The sequence below is a fragment of the Sturnira hondurensis genome, unplaced genomic scaffold, assembly GCF_014824575.4.
Source record: "Sturnira hondurensis isolate 20B ecotype Veracruz unplaced genomic scaffold, ASM1482457v3 Scaffold0010428, whole genome shotgun sequence".
Lineage (NCBI taxonomy): Eukaryota > Metazoa > Chordata > Mammalia > Chiroptera > Phyllostomidae > Sturnira > Sturnira hondurensis.
This window is the reverse complement of record NW_028083059.1, coordinates 15,152,450-15,179,825: the sequence shown is the minus strand read 5'-3', so window position 1 is coordinate 15,179,825 and position 27,376 is coordinate 15,152,450. Positions and strand designations below refer to the sequence as shown.

General features: G+C 34.0%; 1 protein-coding gene across 2 annotated transcripts in view; it reads left to right on the top strand.

The window, feature by feature from the left end:
• Window positions 1–27,376, top strand: part of CADM2 (cell adhesion molecule 2) — a 1,088,167-nt gene that overhangs the window by 938,256 nt on the left and 122,535 nt on the right. For both annotated transcript variants that reach the window (XM_037059021.1, XM_037059022.1), the window contains exon 5: window positions 5,686–5,856. In XM_037059021.1, coding sequence (XP_036914916.1) covers window positions 5,686–5,856 — 171 coding nt within the window. The remainder of the gene's footprint in view (window positions 1–5,685; window positions 5,857–27,376) is intronic.

The following is a 27,376-nucleotide window of genomic DNA, read 5'->3' as shown; positions in this document are numbered from 1 at the left end:
TCCCTTCTACTTTGTTCTTCTTTCTCAAAATTGCTGCAGCTATTCAAAATTATTTATGGTTCCATATAAATTTTTGGAGTGTTTGTTCTATGTCTGTGAAATATGCCACTGGTACTTTAATAGGTATTACATTGAATCTATAAATTAGTTTGGGTAGTATGAACATTTTGATGATGTTAATTCTTCCAATCCATGAACATGGTATATGCTTCCATTTGTTTGTATCTTCCTTAATTTCTTTCTGCAGTGTTGTGTAGTTTTCTGAGTACAGGTCTTTTACCTCCTTGGTTAGGTTTATTCCTAGGAATTTTATTTTTCTTGTTGCTGTATCAAATGGGATTTTTTTCCTACTTTCTGTTTCTGATATTTTATTGTCGTGGTGTACAAAAATGCCTTTGATTTCTGAGAGACATATGACAAGATGCTCAACATCAGTAGCCATCAGAGAGATGCAAATTAAAACTGCAATGAGATACCACTTCACACCAGTGAGAATGACCATCAAACAAAGCAACAAACAACGAGTATGGGAAAAGATGTGTAGAAAAGGGAACCCTAGCACATTGTTGGTGGGATTGCAGACTGTTATAACCACTATAGAAAACAGTATGGAATTTCCTTAGAAAACAAAAAATGAAACTACATTTTGACCCAGCAATTCCACTGCTGGGATTATATCCCAAGAGCCCTGAAACATCAATCCAAAAGAACATAGGCATCCCAATGTTCATAGCAGCACAATGTACAATAGCCAAGTACTGGAAGCAACCTAAATGCCTATTAGTAAATGAGTGTATCAAAAAACTATGGTACATTTACATGATGGAATACTGCACAGCAGAAAGAAATAAAGAGCTCCTACCCTTTGAGACAGCATGGATAGAACTGGAAAGCATTATGCTAAGTGAAATAAGCCAAGCTGTAAAAGACAAATACCATAGAATTTCATCTTTAAGTGGAACCTAATCAATAAAGCAAACAAGAAAGCAAAATATAACCAGTGACACTGAAATGAAGAAAAATCTGACAGTAACCAGAGGCAAGATGGGAGGGGATAATGAGGGGGAAAGGGTGAAGGGTTTTCAGGAACAGCTATAAAGTACACATGGACACAACCAAGGGGAAGGAATCAGGGGAGGGATGTGGGAATGGCTGGGATTGGGGGAGAGGTGAAGGGAATAGGTAGACAACTGTACTTGAATAACAGTAAAAAAAAGGAAAATAAAATTTAAAAACTGCCTCCCCTAAGCAATTACAATAAAAAAATTACTGTTTCTCAACCAAAAAAAAAAAAAAGAAAGAAAAGAAAAGAGAGAGAGAATATCTCTTTTCAGGTTTACTTAAATAGGATAAAAATCTCAAACTGAAGAAACCAAATGTATCAGAATAGTTATTACAGCTGTATGTGTATGGAGAGGTAGCTCCTGAGTTTGCTATTTTATGAAAAGATTCAGATGTAAAAAGTCCATATGACCATTGCTTTCTTCCTTGACTTACCTAACTCAGGACTTTTAAACTTACTGATTGGTGGTGGTAGTGATGCTGGTGGTGGTCAGGGAGGTGGGCAGGGGTCCAGTGGTCTAATTCACACATCTGCCATTTTTCTACTATAATTCTTTTTTAAAACTCTTCCCCTCCACCATAATTCTTGATGAGATAAACAATGTAAAATCTCAAATAGAAGCAAGTTGCTATTTTACTATCTGAGTCTCATAAGTATACATAATATAAAAACTTGTATTTTTTAATACTTTTTAAGGAAATGTTTAGGAAAATAAGTTATGTTGAGAAGTATAGCTAAAGGATTTTCCTAGGCAGATGTTTAAAAAACTGTTTTTATTATTAAAAATGTATATTAATTACACTAAGTTTAATTCAATAATATGAAATAATTCCCAACTGCTGCTCACCAAAACAACCAGTGTTCTGATTATTGAGAAACAAGTAATGCCCAGAATCTATCTTTCTTTCTTTTTTTGGTGGTGGGTAGAGATAGAGTGGTAGCTGCAAAGATTATAAAAGAAAGTAAGCCTACAAATTTCTCTATTTACCATTTGCCATCAAATTGTTAGACATTGCAGCAAAGCATTATATAATATGTGACATGTTCAGTTTGAAAAATGTTAAAAAAAGAAAAAAAACATATGTTTTAAAACAGTAAAGGTACAATGGAAGCTTAAGAAAAGAGGTGAGAGAGAGAAGGAAGTAATGAAGAAAGGAAGGGAAAGAGAAATGGGGGGAGAGAGAGAAAGAGAAAAAGAAAAGGAAAGAAGAAAGGTAGGTGTGCAGAATAAGTCTCAATATTCCAATATTCTCCCTTTACCTTTGGTTATATCTCTGGTGTCTACACATCCACTATCCCCTTGTTCCTAAAACTACAGTCTGTGGGACAGCAGGAGACTTTTCAGGTCCACCTCACAACATATTTGATCAGAATCTGCATTTTACTAAGATCCAAAGTGATGAATAAGTACATTCCACTTTTAGAAATAGTGTTCTCAATCACAATGTCTGGTAGAGACATGACAAAGGAGAAAAAAAGGAACTCTCTAAAACAAGACAGAACATGAAACAAAAGTACACAGGCAATCAACAAATTAACTATGCAACCTACAGAAAATACTATTGATCTGTAATTGTATAATGCATCAGTTATTTTATAAAGCTAGAAAATAAAAATAGAGGTAAACTTTAATTACTATTTTTTGTCTGGGGAGAAGGTGGTCAGCATAAAATATGGGGAACTATTATAATTGGCTCTTTTCAGTGCATTTCCTATTCATTTTATGCCTTCTAGTAACCTGATAAGCTGTCACATAAGTTAATATTAAAATAACAAATTATACTTAATTTTATTTGAATAGTATTAAAATCTTGTGTTTATACAATAACTATGGAATTTTGTGTGTCCAATTAATATTACATTGAATGATGCTTTTGTAAGGAGAGTAAAACAGCTAAAGGAAGCAGATGTGTGTGCACTTAAAATGCAGCTATTATCATATGAAACATAGCAGCAATATTTTAGATGTTGTATAGCATACTTATAAAAGTAGTTTACCTAAAGATCTAAATTTTCTTATGCTGCCAGCCCTTAGAGCTATGAACAAGAAAATACTGGATATACACTTATAGGAAAGACTATAAGATGTAAAAACAAGGCAACACTTTGTACAAATCTATAATACACTGTAATTAAAGAGCTTCATATATATTTTTAATTTAAAAAAAACTCTTGATCACCTATACAATTCTGATGTTTTTTTTTAAGATTTTGTTTATTTATTTTGAGAGATAGGGGAGGGAAAGGAGAAGAAGAGGTAGAGAAACATCAGTTGCCTTTCATGTGCTCCAGTACTGGAGACCTGGCCCACAACCCAGGTATGTGCCCTGACTGGGAACCGAACCGGCAACACTTTGATTCATAGGCCCATGCTCAATACACTGAGCCATACCAGCCAGGGCTATTCTGATTTATTTTAACTAAAAGAGGTCATTTCATCCTTTTAATTTAAAAATTTTTAACTGAGAATAAAAATTGTTTTCACCCTCAGGAATGACTTTGGTTATTTCATGAGATATTTTATGAGATATTTCATCAGATATTTTGTAAGATATATGTTTATTGAAAACCCCACATCTTGTGTGATTGATTTATAGTTAAAAGATAGAATTAAGATTTTACACCCTTCCTACCTATTCAAATGTTAGAGATTTTTCTTACTCTGTAAAATTGCCTAAATTACGTAAAACTTCTTTTTGTGGTAAAATCTTAACTAGGTGTTTTTTTTCTAACTGTAAACATAATAATAAATGTATTTTTAAGAACAAGACATAAAATGTGTACTTATTTTGTCCTTTATTAATATTTAATCTTATTTTATTTTTAAAATTAATAAGATAAAACCATACTCTTTGCAATAAGTAAAATGCAATGGACCACACAACTGTCTGCCCATTGTAAACTTCAAAATCAATGTTATTTTTAAAGCAAAATTTTGCATAGACACACAAATAGAGAAGCTGAATTTACATTAATTTGTTGTTAATGTAAATGTTTAAGATTAATTACTTAACACAAGGTAAATGGAAATATTTAATGCAGTTTTTGTGAAAAAACTCTTTTTCTCTGAGAATATCATTGTTCATTTAAAATGTCAGGGTAAGAAAATAAAATAGTATTTTTCCACAACTATATTTAAGCTCTTATTATAATGATATCTTAACCTAATCAATGATTTTGATTTCTAATTCATTAAAATTGCCCTTTTCCTATCAGCTACTTTAGACTTGAGAAGTTTCAAATTAAATGGAAATATTATTAAACCTCTTTCTCATAGAGAATAAATAATTCCTAAGTGTACTATTTAACGATATGCTGAATTGTGAACAGTAAGTTTAAATACTCACAACTGAATTCACATCTTGAGGAAAGTATTCTATCTGTGTTAAAATTAATTCCTCAAGTGAAGAACAATTATCTCAATGGAAATTTCATAGCAAATATATATTTAAATATTCAAAATATTTAGGTGACTGTCCACCTTATTTTCTTTACCAAAGATGGCAACTTTCTCTCATCTTAGGTATTTTTTAGCAACTTTGTCCACTCCATATTGTTCATGGTAAAGTCTTAGTTCATATACTACCCTGTACTTTCTTTTAGGCATAAACAGGTAATTGTGAAAATGTTCTTCCCAAATGTGCTTGTGGCTCAGAGAATTAAGATTATACTTTAATAAAACTGAAATCTAAAGAAAGATTGATATTATAAAATGGTCTGATTTTTCAAGGGGAGTATAAGAAATATTTTGTCCTAAGAAATAAAAGTAAAGTGTCCCATTCCACTCTTTCTATATTTAACTTTTAAATTTTATTTTATAGTGCATTTTTATTTTCTTAAATTAAATGAGATAAATGTTAAACTAACAAATATTTGCTTTTAAAAACTGATAAAGAGAAGAAGTTGCTTACAATAAGATTTTTTTTTATATTTAATCTTTTTTATATTTTCCCGTTACCATTTAGTTCCCCTATACCACCTCCCTGCCCCCAGTAATCACCACACTATTGTCCATGTCCATGAGTCCTTTTTCCTTTTTGCTCAATCCCTCCTTGCCCTAACCTCCCACCACCTGTCATCCTGGTCTCCATCTATGACTCTGTCCCCATTTTCCTAGTTAGTTCAGTTTGTTCATTAGATTCCACATGTGAGTGAATTCATATGGTATTTGTCTTTCTCTGACTGGCTCATTTCACTTAGTATAATGTTCCCCTGGTCCATCCATACTGTTGCAGAGGGCAACATTTTCTTTTTTATGGCCAAATAGTACCCATTGTGTAAATATCCTACTGTTGTTTTATCCACTCATCTACTGATGGATACTTAGTCTGCTTCCATATGTTGGCGACTGTAAATAATGCTACAGTGAACATACAGGTGCTTATGTTCTTTTGAATTAGTGTTTTGGGTTCTTTTGGATTTATTCCCACAAGTGGGATTACTGGGTCAAAAGGCAGATCCATTTTTAATTTTTGAGGTGTCTCCGTACCGCTTTCTGCAGTGGCTGCAGCAGTCTGCATTCCCACCAACAGTGCACAGGGGGTCCCCCATTCTCCACATGGAATCTGTTACATTTTGTAAGAGAATGTCACAGACATTTTTAATTTGTATTTTATTTTCAGATGTAAAATATTTAAAAGAGGAGGATGCAAATCGCAAGACTTTCACTGTCAGCAGCACCCTGGACTTTCGAGTGGACAGGAGTGATGACGGAGTGGCCGTAATCTGCAGAGTCGACCATGAATCCCTCAATGCTACTCCTCAAGTGGCCATGCAGGTGCTAGAAATACACTGTAAGTAAATGCTCTTCCTTCCCCCTTTATCTTGGCAGCAAATCTCTTCATCCATGTTTAAAATCATTTCAAAATTAGGTGAAGTTACAGAAAATGTGCAGCAAAATCTGCAGCCAAATACAGTCAAATTACTCTCCAGAGTATTAATCAAGTTCAAAGGAAGTAGTCCTTGGCTGGGTATCATTACACTGGAGGAAGAAAAAGGAGGCATCGAAAAGTTAAGGGTCCTAATTACCTTTCAAATAGTGGCTTGATGTTTGGGTGCACATCTGGGTTGGGGAAGGAAGAGTGGAAATTTTGAGACAGAGAGTCGGGGAATCTGAAAAAGTCATTGATGAGCTTTATTGTATAAAAGAAACTGTTACATGCAAATATGTCTTTCTATCTGTGCTTTTATTAGACTATTTTTACTATCTCCTCTATGAAATATACTGAGTCTGTATAAATGCAAAGACATATCAAGTATGTTATCTTCATCAGTATTGTATTATTTGTAAGTGATGAGAACAATATTAACTGGATGACTCCAGTAGTCCAGATAAATGCTTCATTGACATTATCTCACCTCATGTTACCTGTTAGAGCATCAGCATAACAAACTGCTGTATAGTTACTCTGTTTAGTCATAATTGACAAATGAAGACACCAATGATTATAAAGGTTGAGTCACTTGGCCGAGTGCACATGACTAGCAAATTGTGGACTTGTCATCTTAATATTTTTAGTAGTTAGAAAGGTCCTAGGTATAGGAAATCTATAAATATTGATCAAAATGAAAGTGAATGCATTGAAATAAATAAGATAAAACATAAAAGAAAAAGAGTAGAACATAGGATGTTGTATTTCTGAATTGGATTACTTGATTTTTTTAAATATTGGAGATTTCTTGTTTACTTTCGTTATCTATTAAAGTTCTAGATTGAGTTTATAATTTAAGTAAGATGTAAACTTACATTAAATACTAAATGAAATACTAAAAGTTTAACTGTAAGTACCCATCTTTGAATAAGCCTTATATTTGCTTTCACTTATTTATTGAATAAGAACTTATTGAGTGCCTACTATGTAACAGGTATTATACTGGGCACTGGGGTTACAAAAGTGACCAAAAAAGCAACAAAACAAATCAAGATGGTCTTCAAGTGTCAAAATCAGCATTACTACTGACAGCAACAAACTCCTTTTCTGTTACAGCATCTGTCCTTTGTAGGAATGACAGAAAAACAAAATATATAAGTACAACATGAACTAAAACAACATAAATACATGAACTAAGTTTTATGGGGAAAATGAAGCCACATTGATGATAAAGAGTACAATTGGAGAAGTGGGAATGGGGGTCAAGGGAAGTTTGTGTGTGCATATGTGTGTGCATGTGTGTGCTATGTATTATATATACGGAGGTCTGTCCAGAAGATATCCAACCAAAGTAATACTCTAAATAGAGACATTTATTGAAGAAGATGGAAGATAAACACTGTACATAGAATGACAATGACACCTTAGTCCTCTTTAAAGTAGGCATCTTGGGACCTCACATAGTTCTCCCAGTCACCATCAGCTGCCCATTTTATTTTCCTGAATCTCATAAATGCTGTGAAATCTTTTCCCTTTCAAAGGTGACTTTAGTTTTGGGAAAAGCCAGGAGTCAAAGGGCACCAAATCTGGGCTATAAGGGGTTGAGTCACCTGGATGATTTCATGTATCACCAAAAAAACTCTGCACAAGATGTGCTGCATGGGAGATGCATTGTTGTGGTGAAGCTGCCAATCACCAGTTGCCCATAACCGTGGCCTTCTGAATCATCCAAATAATTTCTGCTGAGGAATGTTCAAGTTTAACACAAAATTTGATGCAGGTTCGTTGCTCTACTTGCTCAGTCATTTTGAATGTGATGGCCACACAGTACACATGCTCACTCAACAGTGTCTACTGCCCTCACTGACCAGTACAGGGAAGATATCATTATTCATGCATGCACATTCCAGTCTACTCTTCCTGGCTGCTAGGTTACATTGATGTTACATAAACCATATTAATAATGGCTGGAGTTCTTATCAGGCATATCTTGTATGTGTAATATTATATATACACATACCAAAAGAGAGAAGGAAGAGCAAGTATAAAGGCCATGAGGTAGGAGCATGACTTAGTGTTGTAGGAACACGAAAGGCAGCAATGAAACCAGGGTGAAGTGGACTATGGGAAAATTCAAGAGGCTATTATGAAAAAAGTTTGAAGTACCAGGGGAACTAGGCTTTTAAAAAAACTTTTTTTATTGAGAAATTTTCATTCTTATTATAATTTTTATTATTGTTCATTGTGATTTAATTACCCTCAGTTTGTCATTAAAATTGTTATAATTTTATATACTTTCAATTATATTGCATTGGTTTTATTAATTTTCTGTTCTTATTGAAGCAGATGCAGAAACAAGCATATTTTATAGCCCAAACTGAGACAATATACAAATTTCAAAGCTTATTTGCAGTAAGACCTTGGAACAGTTATTGAAACTGATTAATATTTGAATATAACCTAGAGAATTAATTTCTGCGAGGAGCAAACCAGGCAACTTAAATTTATGGCATTAAAAATAATACAAGTCTATTGCCCTCTCAGTCAACTTAACTTTCTATAACAAAAATACCTGAGACTGGGTGGCTTATAAACAATAGAACTTTATTTTTCACAGTTCTGAATGTGAGAAGTCTAATATCAAGATTCAGGCACATTAGGTGTCTGGTGAGGACCTGCCTCCTGGGTCACAGATGGTCTCCTCTCTGTGTGCACGCATGGTGAAGGGGGCTGAGAGAGCTCCCTGGGCTCTCTTTTATAAGGATGCTAATCTCAATCACGACCTTCCAAGGCCCCACTCTTTATTACCACATTGCAGATTAGGCTTCAACATATGAATTTGGGCAAGACAAGCATGTCTGTAGAATCTTCCCTTTGCTATTTTTTCTTATTTCCTCAATGTCTTTCAATATATGGAAAATTATAATTTGATATGCTGAGAGAATCCAGATCATCAGCATTATAATTTAAAGTTATTTTCCCTGCATATAAAGCCAAGTAAAGCTGTTTAAAGATGATATTTGGTTACTAATTTAACTGTAATCTTAGATATAAAACTAATGAAAGTTGGGTCATAAGGAATGTTGAAGATTGCCAGACAAAGACCATTGGCCATCTGCTAGTATCCTAGACAAGTTAGGTTTATTTGGTGTTTTATGGTAAAAAAGAGGGCAAACCAGGCAGTCTCTGAGTGTAGATAAGAGTTAGGAGTGGCTTTATGACAAGAGTTAGGAAAGACTTGCCCTGAATATTCTAAACATAGTTCCAGGATTGGATGTGGTCAAGACTGGGGGCAATATAGTAATGGATATGTTGGTAACTTTGACCTAAAAAGCAAAAATGTTAAAGCAAAACTTGTTTTCCTGTTATAAAAAATACAATGGTTAATATGCTAATTTTTGTGGTCACTGAATGTCTTGGTGTCTGTCTTGTTTCAGACCTGATCATGCAGTAGACGTGCCTTTATCTTACTCCATTGCATAGTCACAGAGTGGCTTCATCTGATTACTGTTTAGATTCTAGAGAATCGTTTATGTTTTTTAAAAATGTTTCAGCTTAGCTGTCATATGCCAGTTGTCAGCTACTAAAGTCATTTTCATTTTCTTGGGAGTCTAAAATGGAACTATTATACACTTCCTGGGCATTTTTAGCTCTTCATCATATTTTAACATGCGTTATTAAGCAAACTTTATGGAGGAAGGCAATTGAATTGCCTAATTTTTTAGAAAGTTTTGTGTGAAAAATGTTAAACTTGCTGGCCAATTAAAAATAACTCATTCTATCATGGTTTAATATGTAAGTGGCTAGAAGGCAGAAATCAGATCTATTTAAATTATTTTTCCTAAAATCTAGCATACATACCATCATTTAAGTATGTGAAGTTAGTTAGAACTAACTGATGATAATGCTGAATGTTACTTTAGTGATGCAGATCATTCCCCAGAGATGAAATTGGTGTGGAGAAGTGACATTTAGCAACTGTCTGCATCAAAATTAGAACAAATCTGGCATAGTCTTTATAAACATCTAAGCATCTCCATGGTTATTTTCAGAGACAGTAGATTATGAATCTACCTAGATGCAAGGGGCAACATGCATGGTGTTGAAATTTCCACAGGTTGCAAATAGAGGGAATTCAAAAGAGTTGAAAAAAATAAGGTGGTTAGTTTACAACTTATGAAACATAGGTTTAGGATTTCCACATTGTTTACAACATTCCTATGAATAATTCCACAGGTTGGCCCAAATAGAAAAATACTTACTTGGCCTTCTGATCCCCCAAAGCAGAAAAGATCCTATTGTTTTCTATAGTGAATGACGAGAGTAATTATTTAACCTAAAATAATATAAAGCTGTGACTACACCTGAAATAAAAGTCCATGCTATTGTGGAAAGACAAATATGATGAGAAATAAATAAACATTAAACACATAGTAAGTGTCAAGGAGCATTATTTTTAAAAAATACTAGAAATTATATTTCTAGGGCTAAATGTTTTAAGTCTGTAATCTTGTAACATAAATTAAAAAGGATTCATCCTATAAAATGTATCACAGCAACATTCATTGCTCTACAAAATATTAATCATAAATTCTACTGTCACTGTGATGGGAGAAGGTGTCTTCAAACTTGAAATTAAAGAAAATGTTGAATTTGACTGAGAACCACAAATGCCTGCACATTTCACTTAATAGGTAACGGCATATTTTGCATCTGAGCAAAGGAAAAGACCAGTTTTTTTTTTTATGGATGGAAATTCTCATTCATTTTCTTGTTTTTTAATACAGATCTCATTGAAACAGCAACCATTCTTTGCTCATTTAATTTTTAGAAGAACAGATTGTATGAGTCAGGTTTTCTTTAATTCGAAGTAAAAGTAATGTATCTATACTAATAGAAAGAACTATCCACAAAACTAAAAAGAAGACAATAGCTGTACATGTATTTTCCTTATGTAACATTGACACAATTACATTAAAAATCAACTGTTCTAGAAAATGAATAACACAAGAGACAGATTAGATTTTTTCCAGGAGTGTTCTGAGAATGCATTTAATATCATGACATTAAGATGCCAATATGCATAAATAAAAACTTCAAGTTTAAGCTCATGTTTGTGTGTATGTGTGTGTTATAAAGTATATTGCATGTATAATTCATCTCTCACTTTTGCATAATCCTTCCACTCCAGCACTGTCCAATAGGACTTTCTGCGGTAATGGGAGTGTTCTTTAACTATTCTAAAATAGTAGCCAGTAGCAAGCTACATGTGGCTACTCAGAAATTGAAATAGAGAACTTGTAATTAAGAAATTTTTCTTTAAATTTTGTTTGACTGGGCACCACCACTTTGAATGATTTCATCATACTTTCATTTTCTTATGTCATTCTTTTTAGCATAATTGGAAATAATAGCTGAACTAAGAGTGAGAAAATGGTGACATAATTATAGAAAGCTGATATAGCAAGAGGTTTCATAAGAAATAAAAACCTGCTATAATTTTATAATATATCTCATAGTTATGAGTCCAATGTTTTTATATCATAATTGCAAAATAAAGTGATATTAAATCTATTTTTTTAAATATTTCATTTATTTATTTTTAGGAAGAGGAAGGGAGATAGAAAGAGAGAGAAACATCAGTGTGTGGTTCCCTCTTATGCACTCCCTACTGGGGACCTGGCCCACAACCCAGGAATCAAACCGCAGCCCTGACTGGGAATCAAACCAGTGACCTTTTGGTTCGCAGGCCAGCACTTAATCCACTGAGCCATATCAGCCAGGGCTAAGTCTATTTTTAAAAGTAAGATGTCTCTTTGTTTTTTGGAGGACCTCTAAGAAAAAATACAAAGTATAAAATATATATTTAAAAATAGAACTATTACTAAAAGAAACTCAAAATTAAAATGGAGCCCATTGAATTTAAATATTATCCTGAGGATTAATCTTGCAATTTTTTAAGGAGGAAAATTTTTGTGTATATTTTAAAAAATAAGGTTGTTGATTTAAGTAATTATTACAGAACTACAGAAAGTTTTACTCTGCCCTCCACAATAACTTTTCAATCTTCTTTATGGTGCCCAAGATATTGTAATTTGCAATTTAGTTTTTGGTTTGAGTCTAGGAAGCTGCTGCCCATTAGTGGGTGGTGATGGAAGTATACTGATTCTTCAAGGCAATATGTGAGCTGTGCCCGTAGGGGGCTGGACCATGCTTTTACAACTGTAATGTTTAGTGTCCAAATACAGGTTCACAATCTCTGGCATAAAATACAAACTTTTTAAGAAAATATATTTTGAGTACAGTGTGACTTTCAAAATCATTATTGCATATTTTAATATTCAAGTTCTGAAGTCAGATAAGGATACGCTGGAAAGCAAGCTTCTCTTTATGACATCATACTAGTCAGTTTAAACCTCAATTATATCCTCAGGAAAATGTACCTATTTTGTGTATTTTGTAAGCATTTAAATCATACAGTGCATCACACAAATGCTTGGCTTTCAGTTTTTTTATTAATTGGAAAGTAATATTCTTTATGAATACAAAGAAGTTTAGCTAACATTTTCTATGAGATCTGTACATTGTGGTGGAGAATGGAAAAGCTTGAGAATAAAAACAGAGAGTCTGTGAAATAGTTAAATATATATATTTGTAGTTTTGCCTAGGGCACATACTACTCACTATCACTGATAGAAATCAAACTTAAATTTAATTATATCAAGAAAATAAAGTAGCTCAGTGGATTGAGCACGGGCCTGCGAACCAGACGATCGCGGTTCGATTCCCAGTCAGGGTACATGCCTGGGTTGCAGGCCAGTTTCCCGCAGGGGCCAGTTCCCTGCAGGGGATGCATGAGAAGCAACCATACATTGATGTTTCCTTCCTCTCTCCTTCCCTTCCCCTCTAAAGATAAATAAATAAAATATTAAAAAAAAAGAAAATAAAGACAATTTTTAAAATATGTTTTCTTTTCGATAATAAAAACTACAAATAAAATTTCCTTAGCCTAAAGCAGAAATTTCCTGGAAACTATCTACTGTAACTATGCAGTTACTGTTTTATTTGACTTTACTCAATTTAAATACATTTCAAAATATACCACCAAATTTAAGAATTATTTTATAATCAGTTTCTGATGATGATGATGATTTTTTCTCATATTTGCCAAAATGATATGTAAGAGAACATTTCAGAGATTAGCTAATGTATGGAATGAAAATGAACCTGATAACTGACAAAGTGACTAACAAAAACTGAGGTAATTCTACCAATTCATATAGCTTTATATGTCATTTCACTTGACTTAAACTATGCGGTTTCTACTATTGTTGCATGTTTGTTAAAGAAATATTGAATGCATAAGCCCTCCCATGGCCAATTTATAAAACCAAAAACATCTTTGTATTAATGTGTTCATTTCATTATTTACTATTTCTTTTTGCATACACATGATGATTTTTTTCCCATGGTGCTTCAATAACATTTACTTAAAATAACATTCAAACATAAACAACTTGAAAGTGTTTAGGGAGACAGTACATTTTGATTTCTCATTTTGTCCTTTAAATGATGATATGCAGTCTTATTTTTAAAATGAGCTTTCAGAAGAGTCAAAATGCCCCTGCTAGTGATGAAATTTGACTAGTGACCTTTCTGATACCTTTTCCTAAGTAATCCAACTCCAGTGCTGAAGCTGTCAACTAGTCGAATTTCTTCCTGCCCTCCAAAGCAAAACCTATCTACCAACAATATCGAATGAAAACTGCAATTTACATCAATTCATTAGGTCACTAGTACAGGAGAGTTTCATTTGATAGATTTCTAAATTCTATGTATTTTATTGTTTTATCATAACTTTCTCAATTATAAATTCTTTTATTTCTATATATTTTATAGTTATTAGAATAACTAGAGTAAGATCTTGGAGAAACAATGATTGGAAACTAAAATTTAAGTAAGGATAATAAATGAAACACAGAGAAAATGCACTTTAAATAATCTACTATGGAACTCTCAATTGTAAAAATTTATGAAATAGACTATAAACACAAATATTGAAGCATTTGTTATCTATAGTTTTACTGCTAACCTCCCTCTCCATAAAACCTTCCTGTGGCTCAGCTTTATAATAGAAGCATTTTGTTTCTTTTTTTAAAATTTTATTTATTTATCTTTAGAAGGGAAGGGAAGGAGAGAAGGAGAGAAATATCAATGTATGGTTGCCTATCATGTGTCCCCTGCTGGGAGATGGCCTGCAACCCAGGCATGTGCCCTGACTGGGAATTGAACCGTGATTCGTGATTCTTTGGCTCACAGGCCCATGCTCAACCCACTGAGCTACACCAGCCAGGGCTAGAAGCATTTTGTTTCTAATTGTTCCCTGATCCAATTAGTTTCGCACATGGCCAAATATCTTTCTAAACTTGCTTCTGAGCCTGATAATCACTTGATCAAAAACTTAAATTTCTTACTGCTTTTACTTAGTGGTCAAACTCTTCAGCTTAACATTGAAGGCTTTTAAAGTATCCCACATAATGCTGCTCTCAACATACCTTTTAAGATAAGGCATCCTACACTTTACAGTGTTTGTAGATGCTTTCTCAATGGCCCACATTCTTCTCTACATAACCTTTTATTGACTTCTGCCATGAATCCCCCCTATTTTATCCTCTAGAAAAATCCCACCAATTCAAATAATATGTATTCTATGAATTGTTTCAAGTGCTACTTCTCTAGGTAACTTTCTTTGTTTCTGACGAGTATGTATAATCTCTTCCTAAATAACCCCCATAATACTTCGTCAGAGTGCTATGTTGCTTTCATTTTTTAATTTTGCATTATTTTGAATGATATATCACTTATCTTTCTTATTGAGACACAATTCTTATGGTTGATCATATTTGTGGATGTATAGTACTTATTAATAGTAGTAATACATCTTGTACACATAGTAATTTATACATATTTGTTGAAAAAATAAATGTCACCAAAGTAATGTTTCACTACAATTAAAAAGAACTTTATGAACTTTAAAGGAAAATTGTCTGATAGTTTTAAGCATTATGAAAATAATGTTCAATATTTTGAACATTAAAACTATAGTTAACAAATGCTTCAATATTGGTGTTTATAGCCTATTTCATAAATTTTTACAATTGAGCGTTCTATAGTAGATTATTTTAAATGCATTTTCTGTGTATTTCATTTATTATCCTTACTTACATTTTAGTTTCCAATCATTGTATATTAAAAGAAAAGTGATGTTGAAATTTTATCACAAAATTACAAACAAAAATAAATTGGACATTTTAGAAAAAGGCACTCGTTTGCAGAGAAATAAGCACAAGAGCGTGCTGCAGCTGAAGTGGTTCTGTTTACCCTTAGTGTATCAGCCCACTGCCCCTTATAAAACGTGGTAGACCTTAAGATATGAATCGAGTTTGTTTTCAAGGTGTTTATTTCAGTGAAGTATCACATTGGTCATACTCGGAGCATTCAGCATTTCTTTTCTTGCAGAAGTCAACTGAAGTGTGAGAAAAGAACAAGCAACACATTTAAATGCACACACTTTTACTGTTCCTTAATAGTCCCCAATTTGTTGTGACAAGGAAGCTATATACAGAGGTGAGCTTATTGACTCTTTGGGTTAGACAATGTTTTGTTGTGCAGGGGCTGTCTTGTGCACTGTAGAATATTTAGAAACACTTCTGGCCTCATTAAATGCTGGTGATATTCCCTCTACATGTCCCTCACACTCTATCAACCAAAAATGTCTGCAGACACTGACAGATGTCCGCAGGAGACAAAACTGTCTCCAGTTGAGAACCACTATTTTAGAGTAAACTGGAAAGTGACTTCACAAAGGTGATTTGGTACATCATATTCCTTAGTATCAATGTAAGTACCAAGAGATCTTTATAACAGTACTAAGTAAATTCATTTGTTCAGAAACATTTAAGCAGTAAGATTGCTATATAGCAAAGAATCACTCTTTCATCTGCAAAATGCTTCTAAGTTTTTATATTTCCCTTGATAAAAATTTGCTGTAGGGATAATTTGTTTTATTCATGGTTATTATTTATTTATTAGTGGTATATGTAGATAAGGGTATATTGTAATGAATAAGATAAGGAATTATATTTTACTTTTAAAATATTTTTCAGTTTTAGTGTTATAACCAACATAGTACGAGAAACAAAAAAAAACATAATTTATTTACAAAAAATTGTGTATTTATTCTTCCATGAAACTTCAGTCATCTTCAAAATAGTGTCCTTTGATACAATACACCTATCCAGATGTTTTTTCTGCTGCTCAAAATAATTTTTGAACTTGTGCTTTTGTCATTTTGTTTGTTTGTTTTACTTCTTCCACATCAGCAAAACATTTCCCTGAGGACATTTTTCACTCAGGGAAACAAAAAGAAAAGTTGCTTGGGGCAAGATCAGGTGAGTAGGGAGGGTGGGGCATGGGTATTATGCCATTTTTGGTCAAAAACTGCTGAACAGTTGGCATGGTGTGGGCCAGTGCGTGTGCTTATAAATCACCCCTCGTGAGATGGGCAACTGTATTGAAAGAGTCTTCAAAAATTTCACTGAAGCTGAAAGTATCCTCTCAGCACCTGGTACACGGATACAGATGGGTTCCTAGAACTCTCATGTAGCGGGGGAGCCTGTACTATAAGGCGCCTGCCCTCCAGAAGATAATTCCACTTTTGAGGGGCCCCATTTGCATTAATTGAGGTATATAGCATAATGCTTTGAGAGGTGTGTATATTGCAAAATGATTACCATACTTTCCACAAAACCCATTACCTTCACACAGTTACAATTATTTTTTTAAAGTGATGAGAACTTCTAAGACCTATTCTCAGTAACTTCTAAATATACAATATGGTATAATTAATTATAGTTGTCATGCTGTACATTACATCCCCAGAACTTAGTCTTATAAGTGGAAGTTTGCATCTTTCAGCCACCTTCACCCAAAATAATATATTTATTGGTCAAAGAAGAAAAAAGATGTTAGAGGAAGATGAATGTGATAGAGTTTAAAAAGAATAAAAGAAAAAACATACAGATAGATACCTAGACAAGGCATGCATAGAAGTCAATTGTAACAAATTCAGTTACATTGCCAAGTAGGTTGTACAAGGTCCAGATCATATAGAGCCTAACACAAATCTTGGGCCAGGTGCCAGTACATCCAGATGAAAAAAGAATTGATTTTGAAATACAATAGAGGACACAGAACATACAACACAAAGCACCAATCCTTAGGGAAGTCCAAGAAAGAAAAAGAAACACCAACATATTGCAGGTAATTAAGAAGGGAGAGAGAAGGGGCAACTCCCTAGGATGATTTATGATTGTATAACCGGGATAAGCCACTTCTCTAGGTCTTGGTTTCATGGTCTCTGTAAGGGGTCAATGACAGACCTTCCCTGTATGCTGTCTAATGCATTCAATGAGCCAATGCATATAGAGCATTCACAGTATTTTCTATCATTTACCAAGTACTTGACCAATGTTTACTATTCTTAGAAGATAGCTGTGACAGTTTTAATTTTATAATGCACAAGTGTTCCTGATGAGTAGTTGGAAAAATTACAAAAATTATTACTCATGCATTTATTTAAGAAATATTTAATTCAGGTCCAGGAGTTATTCTAAGATTCGGGATAAACCAGTGAATAATATTGAGACTATTTTTGCTCTGAGGAGCTAGTTCCTAAGCATATAGGAAGCAGTGGGTCATATCTCATTTATGAAAACACCTGAACTTCAGTTGTTGCAGTGTGAATGTTAGAATATATAATGTTACCACCTTACAGTGCTACAATTCTAGTAAAACAACAGATATAGATGAGTAGTAATGCTGTGCCTACGTGTTTTAGGAACTATATCAATGTTTATAACATTAAATTTCTGTTACATTTTTTATTATTATAGAAGGGGCAAGGGCTTTTTGTTTGGTAAAACATTTGAATTTTAACTTCTTTTATTAACCTGCAAAACCCCTAGTGATGGATAAACAAATGATGTTGTTGTTGAACCACTGACACTAAATGCTACAATAGTTTGTGCTTTCAAGATTGTCTATCAGATGCTTTAATAGTAGCTTCATCACAGATCTTTTCTCTTCTCTGAAATCATTGTTAAGGGTATAGAAAATCCATCCTACTAGATATCTGTACTTCGATTCAAATCCNTTTCTGTTACATTTTTTATTATTATAGAAGGGGCAAGGGCTTTTTGTTTGGTAAAACATTTGAATTTTAACTTTTTTATTAACCTGCAAAACCCCTAGTGATGGATAAACAAATGATGTTGTTGTTAAACCACTGACATTAAATGCTACAATAGCTTGTGCTTTCAAGATTGTCTATCAGATGCTTTAATAGTAGCTTCATCACAGATCTTTTCTCTTCTCTGAAATCATTGTTAAGGGTATAGAAAATCCATCCTACTAGATATCTGTACTTCGATTCAAATCCTGAATAGAACAAAAGATGACCTTATTTCCTATGTTATTAAAGCTTTTAAAATTTTGAATAAGAATAATATTTGTCTATTAATATACCTTTTGATAGTAATTTTGTTTCATTTCTTTTTTAAAAGACTATTTATTCTTAGAAAGAAGGGAAAGGAGGGAGAAAAACATTAATGTGTGGTTGCTTCTCATGCACCCCCTACTGGAGACCTGGCCTGCAACCCAGGCATGTGCCCTGATTGGGAATCAAACTAGCAACCTTTTGGTTCACAGGCTGGTGCTCAATCCATTGATCCACACCAGCCAGGGCGGTTTCTTTCTAAATTTTTCAGATAAGTAAAAATAATACTTGAAAAAAAGTGTGTTTTCATGTTTTTATTAAAGATGAATTCTAAAGAAGTACTAAAATATTATTGTAGATAAATGCATATATCCTTATTTTATGTGCTTTTGCAAAACTTCCTCATTTACTTCATTCTAAGAGAAGGAGAAGGTAGCTCATTCATTTATTCTCCCCAAATTTAAGAAACTCTTATTATGGAAGGCATTTTATTAGGTTCTGGAGACACATAATTTAATAGATTAAGATCCTGAATCTTGAATGCTCAAATGTGGTAGATAAAGCAGCCATTTAAATAAAAAATATGTTTGTTGAGTTTTTTTTTTTTTTGCTAAGCATAGTGTTTACTAATAACAGTATAAATCCTGTATTATGAAATAATTTAAACCTACTTATATACTGTTTCCTGTCACTTAAATATGTATTCATAAGTAAAATATAAGCATTGCATATTATACAGTACACATTACATACATATATTTATTTTTAATAAAAATGATGTTGTAGAGTTGACTTATCTGAAGATATTTTAAAACAGACATGGTAATTGTTAGTTTACCAAAACAAATCTAAGTTTAACATACAAGATAAAGCAAGTGTAAATAATTACAGTGATAATAATAATGCATTCTTACAAACCTCCCCTTTTTTTGCTATCATTAAGTGTTATAATAGAATACTCTTACATTGGTAACTTAATTGAGAATTAATGTACTAAATTGAAATAAGATATATAAAACTGTAATACTGTTTTGTGTTGAGGTAGAGTAGGATGAAATGCAACTCTTACTGTATCTGGACTGAAAAATAGATGGAATATTTCCAAAGCAAGTGCAGAATCATTATTTAAGTAAAATTTTCAAAAAATATTTTCAATACTTTGAAGTATACAGTGGAACCTGGGTTCTCAAACTCAATTTGTTCTGGACACCTCTTTGGAAAGAAATTTGTTCAAAAACTGAGAGGTGCCTGAGAGATGTGTGACTGCTCAAACAGGTGTCAGCATGAGAGGTCTGTCAGGTCGAGAACCGGAGTTTTGTTGGACAATCAAGACATATTTCCCATGAACAACTTGGAGAACCTTGAACAACATGAGAACCTCCTTGTTCAAGACAGGAGACATTTGGAAACTGAAGTTTAACTGTATTTGAAATGAGGAACTACAGCCAAATAAAATTTACAAATAACTTAAATATACACAGGAAAAACTACTTTTTGTATGTTTAATAAATAACTTGGCAATAATATATACATATAATAAAAGGTTTAGTTTTGCATTATTTACATTCTCATTCAGTCTCATATCTTCATTAGTAAAAAGATTAATAGCATAATATATGTAGAAATTTAAGATTATTTTATAAAGTTATCTTATTATCTCTTGTGCATTGTGCCATTTCTGATTCTCCAGTTATTTTTACATATAAAAATGAATAATACACAAAATATTTATATAAAGATTAAATTATTAAAATAATAAATATTTTGGTGAAATTCTGGAAATTATAAAGTTAAAATTAACCTTTTTTATGTGACTACAATTTTTGTTTGTCTTTTTTTTTATCTGAGACACCCAAGTATAGAAGTTCTATACCAATTTAAAGGTATTATTTTTAGAATGTCATTCATATTTCACTAAATTAACTCTACCTTAATTTTATCCTATGGGAGAGCTTGATCAACTCCCTTATAGATACACTAACATGAAATTAAAATGGGAATAATAATGACAGACCTGTAGTGTTAAGTAAAAACCTGTTATAGACCAAATTATTTCCTGTTACTAAAAATATATATATACTTGAGATGGAATCAAATTTGGGGTAATAATCTTGTCACTGTAGTATTTGATGAGATTAAAAATATAATTTTGAGGATGTTTTTAACATGCCATGTTTAAAAAGGAATGCTCACATATCATGGAAATAGAACTGTGGGTGAATTATTTAAATAAATTCCTCCATAAATTGAGCTCTTTCCCTGTCAAAAACAGATGAGTAAATCAGTATGTAGTATTTGAATTAAAAAACAATTTTCCATTTCTTAATCTTGAAAAGTTGTTACCTAATGGTGTCTAATGCAGAAAATGTGTGCAAGGAAGAAAGTCAGTAATTGCTATTTAATTGACCTAAAGGGGAAGGGTCATCAAGGAACATGTAAAGAATACATGGATTTCGAGGGTGGGAGGTGCAGGTGGGTGGGTGGGGAAGTGGTTGTGGGGAAATGGAGACAACTGTACTTGAACAACAGTAAAAAAAATTAAGAGAATAAATAAAGGTCAATGTAGTGGTATTTAAAAAATAAATAAATATAAGCTTAGAGTAAAAGTCAGCCCAAGGTTTTTAATATGAATATTTAAGGTTAATTTTACATACATCAGGCACCAACAAATTTCAATTATTTTTCTAGTATTTCATAATTAAAGTATCAAACTGATAATAAGGTATATAAGATTTGTGTGCCATTTATTTAATAACTTGTTTATTAAGCATGGAGTTTGCACAAAGCACCGACAGACACTGAGCATAGAACAGTGACTTTTTAAAAATTACACAAGGTGAAAGCAGGACCTGTGGCAGAGGTATGTGACCAAAGTTTTGAGTAATCAATGGTTGTTTTTAGCAAGGCTGTCTAATGATTTTTCTTGGAGTCCTAAAAGCAAAGATTAACCATGCAAGATTTTAACCAGAAAAATGATGTGATTGCATTTATGTTTTCTGCAGACAATTTTCTTTAGTTACAGAAGCGTGAAAGGGGTGGAAAATTGGTACAAGGGAGATCACTATTATGGTAAAGCAGATAAAAGAAGTGATTGTGGAACTATAAAAAGAGAAATGAGATTTGAAAATTATTTAGGAGGTAGATCAACCAGATGTGATTAGTTGATTGATTTAGAAAAGGTTAAAGAACAAGAGGTGTCTCATATATATGGTGGATGGAGACTGGTGGTGTTGTGTAGAACAGAGATTGCTGGAAGAAGAACATACTGAGGAAGGAAGGAAGGTCAGGGACTGAGTTCATTTTGGACTCAATGTACCATATCTTTTAGACATTCTAGTGGGTATGTCAGATAGGTACTGCATACACGTAAGTATAGCTCGTGGGACAGAACTGCCGTGGGATGTAAATCTGAGAGTGATTGGTGAGGGGATAGAAACTGAAAAGGTGCATATCACTGAAGGGACCTAGAGAAAAGTATGTGAGAACAGATTGTGAATCACGCTCTTGGTGATCTCAGTAGCTAAAGACTAAATATAAGAAGATAACTGAACCAAATCTGGGAAAAGTAACTAGAGATGTAAGGATTGAGTCAGAAATGTGGGGGTGATGGAGAAAAGAGACATTACATAACTTAGGATAATTCTTAGGAATATTTTAATCTAATCAATATTTTATTTCATATCAACATTCTGATGTGAAATAAGAGTATTGTGTTATATCCCGTGATTTTGGTAACTTAGTGGTTATTTGGTGGTCTTCGTGAATGTTTGGTAGAAATACATGTTAAGCATATTATCTGCTTTGGCATGTAATTATAACTGAATTCTGTATTTTGAATATGAAGAGCACATTGAACCGTGCCTCAGGGAACTATTTGTTACACAAGTTGTTACCTATCTTATAAACTATTTAAACTGAAAAATGCAGTGCTAAGAGCAATCAGACCATGTTCTGTTTCCTCTCTTCAAATAGCTACCTGCCACTGTATATTTCCAGATACTTTTCTATCCATACCCCTTTGACACACACCACTCCTTTGCATTGAATAGACCAGGAGTGCCAGCAGGATAACATTCCCTCCTCGCTCCAGAGTAATTCTCACTGAGAACTAATGAGAATTGTTAAAAACAAGGTCTGGAAAAGGTTCAGCCATTGTTAATATAATGAGAGTGATTTGCATTACACCATGTAACCTGGCAGCCAAGGAGAGTGGACTGGAATGCACATCGTTCATGTGTGAACAATGATGACTTCACTGTACTAGTCAGTAGGGACAGTAGATGCTGCAGAGTGAGTATGTGCACAGTGTGGCTGTCACACTCAAAATGACTGAGTGAGTACAACAATGAATGTGCATCAAATTATCCATTCCTCCATGGAAACTATTTGGATGATTCAGAAAGCCATAGCTAAGGGCACTGATGATTGGCAGTTTCATCATGACAAAACACCTGCTCATGGTTCACGTCCCATGCAGTTTTTTGGCAAAACATCAAATCACCCAGGTGATTCAGTCCCCCTATAGCCAAGATTTGGTATCCTGCAACTTTTGACTTTTCTCAAAACTGAAATTACCTTTGAAAGAGAAGAGATTTCAAACTGTCAGTGAGATTCGGAAAATACAATGGAGCAGCTGATGGTGATTGGGAGAACTGTGTGAGGTCCCAAGGTGCCTACTTTGAGGGGGACTTGAGGCATAGTTGTCCTATATACAATGCTTATCATATCTTGTATCTTCCTCCATACATGTCACTATCCTTCATATTGTATGGCTGGGTATCTTCTGGGCAGACCTGTATTTCCTAAATATTCCTGTGCCCTGCCCATCAAAGAACATAACTGAGGCATGCCCTACATTTTTTTCTGAGTTCACAGCAGAATTTAACCCATTGTCTCTGGTGTAATCTGCTCGATAACACCGTTTTTATTTTCTTCCTTCCCTTTCTCCCTCATCTCTCAGTGCTTTCTGAGCTCACCCCTCGTAAAAAAAAAAAAAACATGTTCCAAGTTTTGTCTGTTAGAGGTCTGTATTAGTTGGTGTTCTCCAGAGAAACAGAACTAATAGCGAGAATGGACACACACATACACACACTAAACAATTGGCTCACACAATTATACAGTCTGGCAAGTCTCTGAATCTTCAATCTGAGTCAGCATGGAAGAGATAAGAAGAACCAATTATTTAGTTTCATTCTGAGTCCAAAACGTAAGAACAAGAACTGATGTCATTTCAGTCTGAGGTCCAGCAGGCTCAAGACCCAGGATGTTCAGTTCAAGTCTAAAGACTCGAAAAAAGTAAATGTTTTAATTTATAGAAAGAGTTGGGCAAGGGTCAGCTTTTTTGTTCTTATCAAAACTTCAATGGATTATACAAGAGCTGCCCACTTTATTTTGAGCAGTGTTTTAAATCTACCAATTTAAATATTAATCTTCTCCAGATTAAGATGTACAAATAGGCAGTTACAAAATAATCACAGGGATGTAAAGTATAGCACAGGAAACAGAGTCAACAACATTGCAATAACTATGTATGGTGGCAAGTGGGTACTGGAAATATTGGGGAGAGCAATTTGTTAAGTATTACTGTCTAACCATGATGCTGTAAACTTAAAACTAATACAAAATAGTATTAAAAATAAACGGTAATTAAAAATAAAATATTAATAAGCATTCATCTCCTCCAAAATGCTCTTACAGAAATAGTTGTAATAATGTTTGGCTGCATATCTAGGTGTCTCATGATACATTCAAGTCGACACATAAAATTACTCATAACAGGCACCCAAATTAACATGATTTTCTTTCCCTAAATCATACTTTTGTGATCTTTATTCTTCTATAATCTTTCCTGGAAATAAAGCTTTCTTTTACATTGTCAGAAGAAAATTAAATTTTGTTTTATGTATACATACTCAAATTTCAAAAAATCATAGACCTCAGTTTGCCCAGAATTGTTTTTGCTCCCAGCTGTTTCTGTGCATAATTGTTAATATTTTCTCTGTACCTTAAAAATTGTTCTGCTTTGAAGACAAAATTATATGGTAAGTCTAGTCATTAACTGTGATAATAATAAAAAATAGTGGTGTATTTATTTATTATTTTTCTACTAATTAAAATATGATGAGGATATATTATATTTCTTCAAATTCATTTTTTTCTTCCTGGGTAATTTTACACTGCAATTATTTTCTATGATGTATATGGAATGCCTGTTTGTAATTTGGATAAGATTGTTGATTATCTTAAATGTATTTTCTTTTTTTAATATGTTTTATTGATTATGCCATTACAGTTGTTCTATTCCCCCCTTCATTCCCTTCCACCCTGCACACACCCTCCCCCACCATTCCCCTCCTTTAGTTTATGACCACGTGTCTCAAGTTCTTTACATTCTATATTTCCCCTACTATTCTTGCCCTCCCCCCTATCTATTTTCTACTTATTGTTTATGCTACTTATCTTCTATACCTTCTCCCCCTTTCTCCTCCTCCCACTCCCCTGTTGCTAACCCTCCATGTGATCTTCATTTCTATGGTTCCGCTCCTGATCTAACCGTTCTCTTGGTTTGCTTTTGTTTTAGGTGTGGTTGTTAATAACTGTGAGTTTGCTGTCCTTTCACTGTTCATATTTTTCATCTTCTTTTTCTTATGTAAGTCCCTTTAGCATTTCATATAATAAGGGCTTGGTAATGATAAACTCCTTAAATTTGACCTTATCTGAGATGCTCTTTTTTTGTCCTTCCATTCTAAATGAAAGCTTTTCTGGCTAGAGCAATCTTGGTTGTAGGTCTTTGGATTTCATGACTTGAAATACTTCTTTCCAGCCCCTTCTTGCCTGTAATGTGTCTCTTGAGAAATCTGCTGACAGTCTGATGGGCACTCCTTTGTAGGCGACTGTCCCCTTATCTCTTGCTGCTTCTAGGATTCTCTCCTTCATTTTAATCTTGGCTAATGTAATGATGATGTGCCTTGATGTGTTCCTTCTTGGGTCCAACTTCTTTGAGACTCTCTGAGCTTCCTGGATTTCCTGGAAGTCTATTTCCTTTGCCAGACTGGAGAAGTTCTCCTTTATTATTTGTTCAAATAAGTGTTCCACTTGTGGCTGTTCCTTTTCCCCTTCTGGTACCCCTATAATTCGGATGTTGGAACATTTAAAGATGTCCTGGAGGTTCCTAAGCCTCTCCTCATTTTTTTGAATTCTTGTTTCTCCCTTCTTTTCTGTTTGTTTTTTTCTTTCTTCCTTCTGGTCCACTCCCTTGATCTGAGTCCCAGTTTCCTTTCCATCACTATTGGTTTCCTTTCCATCACTATTGGTTTCCTTTCCATCACTATTGGTTTCCTGTGCATTTCCCTTCATTTCAATTAGTTTAGCCTTCGTTTGTCCTCTAATTTGTGACTAAAACCAACCGGTTCTGTGAGCATCCTGGTCACCAGTATTTTGAACTGTGCATCTGAGAGGTTGGCTATTTCTTGGTCGCTTAGAGTTATCGGCTCTGGGGCTTTGAGTTCTCCTTGAGCCATGTTTTGGACTGTTTGTGCGTGTTACATATGAGTAGTGGAACCCTAGGTGTTCAGCAGGGCGGGGCAACTCAGTTGCTGGGTTGTGACACTGTCTGTGGGGGCGTGGTAAGAGAAGGGCAATGGCGGTCCCCTCTGCTGCTCCCTGCTGCTGGGGCCTGCGAGGTCTGTCTCACTGTTCGCTCCTTCACTGGTTTATCTGTGCGTGAATGTGTGACTGTGGTCAGCCTGCCGCCTTGCACCCTCACTGGGTCCGCTCGTTGCTACCCCACACCTGGGACCTGTCCATGCTTCCTGCATGCTTGGATTGGGGGATCCTTCCTGCCTAACCCTGCTCTGCTGCTGGCTCCGCCCCTCTTACCAGTCTGGGTGAATGGTTCATTGTGATCAGACTTCGTATAGATTAATTTTCTGTGTTTTGGCTGTGTTTTTGTTTATTAAAACTTTGTTGTCTTCAAACTTGGTTGTGGGAGAAGGCACAATGTTTCCACCTATGCCTCCATCTTGGCGGAAGTCCTTAAATGTATTTTCTTATTTAAATGATTGGAAAAGAATGAGCTAAAAAGGGATAAATAGCTATAAGGTCTATTTTTCCATATGTGATAAATCTCAGTATCTTTCTGAAATAACATTCTAACCTAAAAGTTAGCCCTGGCTAATGTGACTCAGTGAGTTGAGCACCAACCTGTGAACCAGAAGGTTGCTGGTTTAATACCCAGTCAGGGCACATGCCTGAGTTGTGGCTGGGTCCCCAGTGGGTGGCATGTGAGAGGCAACCACATATTGATGTTTCTCTCCCTCTCTCATTCCCTTCTCTCTCTATAACTAAATAAAATTTGAAAAACAAAAATAAACAAAAATTGCACAGTTGATTGATATCTATTTAATTTGGCTTCAAAGTTAGCGTGTATAACCCCAGGATAGTTCCATTTTTCCATCACAACTAAGGAAAGGATGTGACTAACTTTGACTATCAGGAATGCTCAGAAACTGTGTTGTTTATAATGGAGTTGAGAGGAGGAGGCAATTCCCTGTTGACTGTGAGATACAGGATGCCAGGACTTAGCAAAGTCTCCTGAAGAAATGATATGGCTTACATTGCCCCCTTTCTTTAGCTTATTTTCCATTTCTGTATGAAATATATATTTTTGTTTATTAAATATTACATAGCAGAAAGTTATAAATATAAATGTCTTAAAGTATTCTTGGATCTTTTTCCACTAAGGGTGATTTCATTACTAAATGGACATAATTAACAATATGTTGTAACGTATAAAACAAAAAGTTAACTTTTAGCAATATTCTAAATAACTACTACAAATGTCTTGCTAACTACTTTAGAGCAAACAGCATGTACCAATTACTGCAT